The sequence below is a fragment of the Prionailurus bengalensis genome, chromosome C2, assembly GCF_016509475.1.
Source record: "Prionailurus bengalensis isolate Pbe53 chromosome C2, Fcat_Pben_1.1_paternal_pri, whole genome shotgun sequence".
Classification (NCBI taxonomy): Eukaryota; Metazoa; Chordata; class Mammalia; order Carnivora; family Felidae; genus Prionailurus; species Prionailurus bengalensis.
In genome coordinates, this window is record NC_057350.1 from 124,854,266 (window position 1) to 124,864,014 (window position 9,749).

At 38.5% G+C, this 9,749-nt stretch overlaps 1 protein-coding gene across 1 annotated transcript in view; it reads left to right on the forward strand.

Moving 5' to 3' along the window:
- COPB2 (COPI coat complex subunit beta 2) overlaps positions 1–9,380 on the forward strand; it is a 31,683-nt gene extending 22,303 nt beyond the window's left edge. The window contains exons 14-22 of the mRNA XM_043595279.1: positions 393–523; positions 834–1,041; positions 5,106–5,216; positions 6,367–6,581; positions 7,988–8,080; positions 8,174–8,354; positions 8,502–8,570; positions 8,722–8,793; positions 9,025–9,380. Coding sequence (XP_043451214.1) covers positions 393–523; positions 834–1,041; positions 5,106–5,216; positions 6,367–6,581; positions 7,988–8,080; positions 8,174–8,354; positions 8,502–8,570; positions 8,722–8,793; positions 9,025–9,117 — 1,173 coding nt within the window. The 3' untranslated portion in view covers positions 9,118–9,380. The remainder of the gene's footprint in view (positions 1–392; positions 524–833; positions 1,042–5,105; positions 5,217–6,366; positions 6,582–7,987; positions 8,081–8,173; positions 8,355–8,501; positions 8,571–8,721; positions 8,794–9,024) is intronic.
- The last annotated feature ends 369 nt before the right edge of the window (positions 9,381–9,749 follow it).

Consider the following 9,749-nt stretch of genomic DNA (forward strand, 5'->3'; position numbering starts at 1 on the left):
AAATTAGAAGGTGTTTTGGTCTTAAGACATTTTACCCAGTGATTTAAATGAGCTCTCAAATGGTAAAGATAAATCACCTATCCTGGAGATGTTCCTGGAAGATTTTATGAAATACTTCCTATTCCAGTTTCATGTATATAAGAAATTTAGATCAACACTTTTTAGATCACAGCTTTGATGCAGCAGTGAGATTTTATATTATAAATACTCATCCAGGAATCTGTTTTTAAATGAAAAAAGAAGATAGAAATTCCAGGGAAATATTTTCTTTCTTGAAGTAGGATTTTACTTTGCATTTCTTAATCTCCCTTATCACCCCCAATCATATTCAGTTTTTGTAACTGGATTTCTAATGCTGAATAAGGTAATAATAGACTCTTTTCTCTCTGCAGGTTCTTGGTGAGATTCAGGAAATTGTGAAAACAGGGCTGTGGGTAGGCGACTGCTTCATTTACACGAGTTCTGTGAACAGATTAAATTATTATGTTGGAGGAGAAATAGTCACCATTGCCCACTTGGATAGGTAACTGAGAATTGCTTTGCTTGTGTCTTAAGCATCCTGAATTTAAAATTATGCTTTTCTTTTCTTTCTTTTTTTTTTTAAACGAAACTTATTGCTGGCCTGTAGCAGTGATGGGCCTGATTTTTCAGTGTTAGAGTTTTAATAGATGGGCTGTTGTTGATCAAAATTGCATCAAAGTGGAAAGATTTTGAGCAAGAGGTAGCATATGTATATGTGTGTGTGTGTGTGTGTGTGTGTGTGTGTGTGTGTGTGTGTATGTTTACCTACTAATTTGGGCCTACTCCTAAATTAGTTTCTGTTTCTATTACAGAACAATGTATCTTCTGGGCTATATTCCTAAAGACAACAGGCTTTATCTGGGGGATAAAGAACTGAACATCGTTAGCTACTCTCTCTTGGTTTCAGTGCTGGAATACCAGACAGCTGTCATGAGAAGGGATTTTAGCATGGCTGATAAAGTTCTCCCTACCATTCCAAAAGAACAGAGGACCAGAGTTGCACACTTTCTGGAAAAGCAGGTAAAAGGATTTTGTTTTGTCTTTTTGCTTGTTTTCTTTTGTGGGTTTTTTTCTTTAAACCAGTAATTTAAAAGAATGTTAATGTGGATTTGAAAATACTATTTCTTTATTGCCACTGATTTCCTTATGGCAGTGGAATTTCTCTTATAAACTTAAGTCACTTATTATATTCTTCCTTGTCCTTTCTTAATGCCCTTAGTACCTTCTTTAATTGTTGGAAATGATTATCAGTCTTCTCTTTCTGTAGACTTCTTTTCCATTCTATCAATATTTTCATTTCTGCCCTGCATTTTCTCTCTCTATCCTAGCAGGCTTTTCTTTTTTTTTCTTTCTTTTTTTTAGTTGTAAAATATACATAAAATTTAGCATTGGTGGTAGGTTTTTTCTTAATGGAGTGTTTTTAAGTCAAAGTTGTGCACAAAGTATAAAGTTCTTCAAGGCTCAAGGAAAAAAAGCAGCACTTCCTTCCCTCTATCATATCTTCTTCCTAAAGGAAGTAGAAGTTTAATTCTTTTGGTTGATTCTCTTGGAATTTATTTCTACATCTCTAGATAACGTATGCTGTTACTGAGCTTTAGGCATTTCTTGTGACTTAACACTCTGTAGAAGATGAGGGTTTACCTTTCTCTCTCCTGCTACTTATACAACATACATGCCATTTTTCTGTCCTCCTCCCACTATAGTTGGATGATTTTGATTACATCAGTTTTCAGTGTTTACATTTTTAGAGCTATTGTAAACACTGCTCACAGCTGAGCCATTTAGTATAGTGTAGCTTTCCCTTCCTGCAATTGTTTGTTTTCCCTGGAGTTGTCTTTTTTCCTTTGCTTATTTTTCTGTGTACTTACAGTTAATTCTCACTAGATTCTGGTGGTTCTCCAGATTTCCTTGAAATCTCCTATCATCATGGATATCCCCTCACCATCAGGTTGGGCCTTCCTTTTGCCTCTCAGTTGGATCCATTGTTTCCTGTATCCCCTATCTTCTTTGCTGGTTTACTCCCTTATCTGGCTGGAGCATGTCCTTCAGTAGTTTTCTGAGAGAAGGATTATTATTGGAAGTAAAGTTTTTTGTGACCTTGATTTTCCGAAACTGCCATTGTTCTCCTCTAAAACATATTTGACTATTTAACTAGATACAGAATTCTAGGCTGGAGGCAATTCTCTCTCAAAATTTTGAAGGCATTTGTTCCATTGCCTTCTAGCTTCTAGTTATTATTGAAGTGTTACTGGTTTATATTACTGATCTTGGTACCTGATCTGTTTTTTTCTTTCTGGAAGCTTTTTGGACCTTGTCCCTATTGTTCTGAAATATTATGATGGTGGGCCTTGGTAGAGGTCAATTATGAACAAATTCATTTTTTGGGGTATTAGACAAGCTTATTTAATTGGACACTTATTTCTGAGAGATTTTCTTGATTCATTTCTCTGATGATGTCCTTCCTTAGCTTTCTGTATTCTTTGTGGAACTGTTAGTGAAATGTTAGGCCTCCTACACTAGTCTCATTTTGTTATTATTGTACTTTTAAAATCTTATTCTTGGGGCGCCTGGGTGGCTCAGTCGGTTGGGCAGCCGACTTCGGCTCAGGTCATGATCTTGCTCTCCGTGCGTTCGAGCCCCGCGTCGGGCTCTGTGCTGACAGCTCAGAGCCTGGAGCCTGTTTCAGATTCTGTGTCTCCCTCTCTCTCTGACCCTCCCCCGTTCATGCTTTGTCTCTCTCTGTCTCAAAAATAAAAATAAACGTTAAAAAAAAAAAAATTTAAAATCTTATTCTTGTGTATGGATGAAAGTTTATTTCTCTCAGGGTCTGAATGATAGGTTTTGTTGTTTTGAGGTTTTCTTTTATTCCTTCATGGTATGCTTCCTTCAAGTTGCTGTTATTGGTTCATTTTGATCTGTGCCTTTCCTGTTAGAGATTTTCTTCATGCATCTGATGATCCTTGGGCCCTCATTTAAGAGGAGAGGTCTAAGAAGCAGATAAAAGGCCTGAATTTGTGAGAGGTCTTGCTCGATACGGACTTCACACTATGGATGTGGCTGGGCCATTTGATTAGGGATGCTCAAGGTCCATATGTTCATCTTGTGAATTTAATGAACACTTAACATTGCACCAGGTACTGTTCTAGCTGACATATAGCTCGCAGGTTGTTGATATTTTAGTAAGTGTTACCCCTTAGGCTGGTTAGGGTTTACAGCCCAAGGGGTAAGATTGAGCTTAAATCACCATCATTCTGGATGCAAAGTAGAAAACAGGTTGGTGTCTCAGCATCTGGTATTTCATTTAGTCTCAATCTCTATTCTCATAATTTCCTATTTTCCTCTCGAAAGATGTATAAGGTATCCCTCAGACTGGAGACCCTCTAGTTTATCCTCTTCGAGGAATAAACTTGCTGTCTTCTGTGTGTGTCCAGAGGTTGGGGGAGGAGAGGAGTGGGGACCTGGGGTATCTTATTTCTTACCTGCTTGTTACAGAGACTTTCAGGCAGTTTTGTTTATTTTAGCATTGCCTTCCATGAGATGCCACTGGGGATCCTGATGTGTGAATGAAGTTGTTTCTATGCTGTCCTCACTCCTGATTTAGGATTAGTTTTCTTTAGTGTTTTAACTGTTTAAATTCCTCTGCCAGTTTTCTAGCTTCCAAAATTTTGTTACAGAGGTCTCCTCTGTCTTTCTGTATCCTAAGGAATTTATGCCCTAGGGGCACCTGGGTGGCTCAGTTGGGTTGTTTCCAATTCTTAATTTCAGCTCAGGTCATGATCTCATAGTTCCTCGGATCAAGCCCCATGTAGGGCTCTGCACTGACAGCACTGAGCCTGTTTGGGATTCTGTCTCTGCCCCTCTCCCACTCTCTCTCTAAATAAATACTTTTTAAAAAAGAATTTGTTTCCTAAAAAAAGAATCCTTTTAGTGTCATTTCAGTGGGGATTTCGGGGAAAACAAAAGTTTATTTAGTCCACCTAATTTCATTTGCTTTGCTTATGTCTGATGAGTTCCATAGATCTTATATACTCTGTTCTTGGATTTTTATTATTTACACCAGTTGCTAGGAAAGAAAAGGAGTATGCAGATTATTCAGAATGCCTTGTTTACATTGTTCAGATGGATGAATGAGAGGAGGGACAGCTTGGATAGTCTGGGAAGTTAAAACATTTTAAACACAGTGATACAGCCATCCTGAAGATCCAGCCAGAACTTGGAAAGCTGCCCAGTTCCTCCCTCTTAACCACCCTGTAACTGAGCATTGTTCCTCATTCCAGTGAAGTCTCTTGAAGTCTGAGCTTTGTCCAACACACCGCATCCATAGAGCTGAAGAACTTGCCCATAGTGTAGACTCCCATCAGTACTCTTAGAGGAGAAGCTAATTTGGTAATTACAGTAGTTGGTTTTAAAGCCTGTTTTTATGACACAGTGGAAAATGGAAGACAGTTTTAGATTTCCTGCCCTCTGGAATGCTGGCTGATAAATAAAGTGGATGTAAGACCAATAGTAAAGTCCTAGGTAAGGATACCTGATTGGCATTAGGACCTGGAAGCAAATGTTTGCCAAATGACCTAGATTACGAAAAACTGAAAGGAAGACTTTTACATTTGACTTGCTTTTCTTTGAGGGACTGGACTAGATGATCTCTAAGCCTAGCTTAGTGAGTAGATTATGAACAGCTAGGTCTACACCACTGTGCCTTTCTTTTTTTGAAATGGTTCTTGTTCAGTCAAGTTTCCAAAATCTTGTTCTTGACAGCTGTTTACTTTTGAATTTCTGATTTTACCAGTTTTACAGGAGTTTATCTAGCTAGCATCAGTCAACTTTCACTGCTTAGAAAACAGCATTGTGGGACTGAAATCTCTCTGCTAGGTTGGTTCTTACCAATTAATTTAATGACTCCTTAATTTTTCTGTCTTCTCATTAAAGAGTATTCTGTTTCTTTTGTTTAGGCCATGGGGTTTCTATGTCAGCAGGGTATTCTTAGTTCAAGAGGGAGTGGATCAATGATGATTTGCTGTGTGTGCACTGTAAATCTACACATACAGACTGCCCACACATTGTTACATCTATTCTCTGTTTAGGGCTTCAAGCAACAAGCTCTTACAGTATCCACAGATCCTGAGCATCGCTTTGAACTTGCTCTTCAGCTTGGAGAACTAAAAATTGCATACCAATTAGCAGTAGAAGCAGAGGTATGTACTAAGTCATGATTTTTCATAACTAATGCAAAAGTCAGTAGGTACTTACGTGTATTTAGTGTAAGTTCTCTTCATTAAAGTTTTCCGAAATACACATTAGTGACACTCTTTGGTGACGTTAGTGCCTCTCTTTGATCTTTTAAAAAATGCATTTTGTTTGTCTTTAAATTAAATGGATTTTACTGCAGATATTCTTAGCATTCTGATTTAAGAAGTGTTTTGGGGGCACCCGGGTGGCTTAGTTGGTTGAGCGTCTGACTTCAGCTCAGGTCATGATCTTGTGGTTCCTCAGTTTGAGCCCCATGTCAGCACAGAGCCTGCTTCTGATCCTATCTCCCCCTCCCCCACTTGTGCTCTCTCAAAAATAAACATTCAAAAAAAAAAGAGGAAAAATGTTTTCATAGCTTATATGAGATCTGTTTTGCAAAAGATGTAAGATACTAGATATTATAGTCTGGGAACTCTAGGAGTGCAGACAAAGCACTAATTTGCCAGTATCCCAAATTAGTGAGAAAGTTGTTGGTTTTAAAGATTTTAATATTTTGACACAATTTAATGACATTTTAATGAACTGTTACATATCCAGGGGCCCCCAACCATGGTTTACATGTAGTATTTATTGGTAAATTCATTTCAAATGTGCTAAATAAATTTCAGCTATGTTAAGATAATCTAAATGTGTAGTATTTTGATTTCTGAGAAGCTACAAATGACAGATAATATTACTGTTAAATATTTAAGGATGTATGAAATAATTTTATTCTTTCAAAAAATGGTATGAAATCATTCATTAAAATACTTACAATCTAATTACCTTAAAGTTCCAATTAGATAGTATTACTTTTAGTTTTACTGGGTAATTACAAAATAAAAATAACATGGGTTTGATGATTATTCATGCATCATTAAAATTGATTTGTGTTTGAGTTTTGTATATGCGAATAACTTGTTTTCTCATTACACATTTTGTCACTACATTCTTATTTTGATTGATAGAACCAATTTAACAAGCACAGCTCAGTATATGTGTAAAATATCTCCCATTATCAGCACAGTAACACTCAGGTTAACAGAAGAATATTGATGTTGAAAACTCAAATGTTTATTTCCATAGATGTGTTTACTTGGAAACTCTTTCTTACAGTCAGAGCAGAAGTGGAAACAACTTGCTGAACTTGCCATTAGTAAATGTCAGTTTGGCCTCGCCCAGGAGTGCCTGCACCATGCACAGGATTACGGGGGTCTGTTGCTCTTGGCCACTGCCTCTGGAAATGCTAGTATGGTGAATAAACTAGCAGAGGGTGCGGAGAGAGACGGCAAGAATAATGTGGCATTCATGAGCTACTTTTTACAGGGCAAGTAAGTATCAAATCAAGGTCTAAAAGGTGAGTGTAGTAATTTAAAGCACTGATTTCCGCACTCGCGGACTTTGAGGGTGGTTGAGAGAGGAACAAACCCTGGAAAGAGACGGATGGATGCCTGGCCTAGACCCTGGCTAGTAGGGGCAGTTGGAGGACAGTCCTACCTTGGTGGCACTGGCCTTCAGCAAGGGATGTTCTTACCAATTTGGTCGAAATGTCTGAGCAAAATGAGCTGTTCAAGGAGGTTTGGACTGAGAGAAACGTGAAAGCCGTTTCTCAAAAGCCCTGCCTCTCCCTGCCTGAGCCACTTTATTTTCCCATGGCAGGAGGCTGTTGTGATGCTCCCATAGTACTCAAAAGGCAAGTAATTTTGCCCAAATTGGGTAATTCTGACCTGTCCATGGCAAGAATAAAGGGGTTTAGGATGCCAGTTACTTCTAGATTTGAGTCCCAACTGTAAAGCATAAAAATGTCATATACTTCTGAAAGTTTAGCAGTCAGTGCAGACCAGATCATCTCAACATTAGCTGACCATATTATGAAGTAAAACACGAAGTATTCATTAACCTTGCCCTGCATACATTTAAACCTCATGCTTCATTATAGAAACCTTGTGCACCCCAATGTGTATTTATAATGTGTTTGTAAATTTGCATATGTGTAGGAATAGGTCCATAATTCAAAAACCCAAAAATATCCTGAAAGTTTTTTATAACTTACTTGATAGCAAAACGTGACCTAAACTCCGAAATACTATTATTAGTTGCTCTTATGCCACTTGTTTTTATCATATTTAGTATTCATGTGTTCCTGCAAAATATTGTTTATTACTTTTATTTGATGCTGAGGGTGGTAGGTAATGTGTGTGGTATATGTACTGCTACCTTTCTAATATCCAAAAACCTGTGTTTTGTTTTTTTCAAAAACATATGACTTCTAAAACACATTATCCACTTTATCAAACTTCGAAAAAGAAACCAAATAGACACTAGGACATTGCCCTGCTGGACATCACTACATTGCTGCACACAGCCCACACTCGAGACACCACCCTCGATGTTCCCACTTGTGAAACCGAGTTTCTGCTCCCATATCCCCTGAAAGCTCTTAAAATGTGCTTGCTTATAAGCTGCCTTAGCTGGTCTTGAAAAGCCCCCTTAGGTTCTTCTTAGGAATTGTTAAAATAGGTTATTAGGAGATTGAAAATGGTCACCAACTGCCCTACCCCTCACACTCTTGGAGTCCATTGATTATGTAACACACTAGTGCTGACCAGTTAATGGCTCAGTGACAGAAATGAGGAGTATGTGTGGAAGCTGGGGAGGAAGTGCTGACTTTGCAACACTACATCTACACTTCGTTGTTTATTCTTGATAATTAGTGCCTCTCCTTTTTAATCTTTAGGCTTGATGCTTGCCTGGAACTCCTGATTAGAACTGGCCGACTGCCAGAAGCTGCCTTCCTGGCCCGGACTTACTTACCTAGTCAGGTTTCAAGGTACAGACTTTTAATTTTAGGAACAAATGGTTTAGATAAAAACTAGAGCACACTTAACTCACTTTCCCTTTGGTTTCATGATACCTACAACAGGGTGGTAAAACTCTGGAGAGAAAATCTTTCAAAAGTCAATCAGAAAGCAGCAGAATCCCTTGCTGATCCAACAGAGTACGAAAACCTTTTTCCTGGATTAAAAGAAGCCTTTGTTGTGGAAGAATGGGTGAAGGAAACACATGCTGATCTGTGGCCGGCCAAGCAGTACCCACTTGTCACGGTGAGTTGCCAGGGAGCCAGGCCTCTTTTATAATTTATATACATTATTGGTGGATTGAGAGCTAATATCTGGGATTTAGGCCAAGTCCATAGATGAATTAGGACTTCAGATTACACTGCTTTATTCATCATTGCTTTATTCTGATAGCCAAATGAAGAAAGAAATGTTATGGAAGAGGCAAAAGGCTTTCAGCCCTCAAGATCTGCAGCTCAGCAGGTCAGTAGAATATCTTAACCAGATAATCTGGTTAAGATTTGTTCATTTTAAGTACCATGTCCCACTTCCTAATCCTGAACAGCCTTTCCTTGGGGGAAAATTACCTGAACAAATTCCTTCATCTTTCTATTCTGTCCACTTGGGCTTTCAGGAACTTAATGGGAAACCTGCTTCTCCTACTCCAGTTATTGTGACCTCCCACACAGCCAACAAAGAAGAAAAGGTAGGTAGGACATTATACCCAAACTTCCCATGGGAACCCCAGGGTCACTCCTCCCTCCTCATGAATGGCCACAGGATGTGCAGGCCTCTGCATTTCAATGACAGAATCACTTTCAGAGCAGGGGCTTTGAAATGAGAAAATGCCCCTCTTGACTCTTGCTTTGGTTCTCTTTTGATCAGGAATCAGAAAACTTTTCAAAAAGTTACCTACCAATAACTCTTTTCTTTGCAGAGTTTACTCGAACTAGAAGATCTGGATAATTTGGAATTAGAAGATATTGACACAACAGACATCAACCTGGATGAAGATATTTTGGATGACTAAGTGTAATGTGTCCCGTGAACCATTAAGGACAGGTGTTGACTGCCACCGTGACCACAGTTCTTTGGACTCTAAGAAACTCCTGAGATTTTTTTTATAGGGAAAGGCTGTGGCCCACTGGGAGCACAGTGCTCTCCTCATTCTAGGAGTTTATGTGCCGCATCTAAATCACTGCTTCCTGTTAAGTAAAACAGATGTGGGCTTTGATTTTTTTTTTCATACTGTCACTAGATCACATCTCATAAAATCTTTTGAATTAATGAAAATACTCAAAAGTTTCCTTTCTAAATAGTGAAGATAAGCTTCTAGCTTTAGAAGGCTGAACCAAAACTACACCTCACCTAGGGATCAGCCCACATTCTCTTAACCCTTTTTTCTTGATCTCATCCTTCTACCCCTGCCCTAACTTTTTAGTACTTGGATTATTATATCCTGATTTTTGTCTAGTAGCTACCTGCTTCTAGAATCAGGATCTGAAACCCAGAAACCTCATTAAGCTGGGCTCTGTTTAAACTACCTAGTTGGTAATACAGAAAGAAGTACCTTTTTGTTGTTTTATACTGCACCATCCACTCTGGTGAGAGAAATTCATAACCAGGTACTCAGATATACTTCGGTTATCCCCCTGTGGCCTA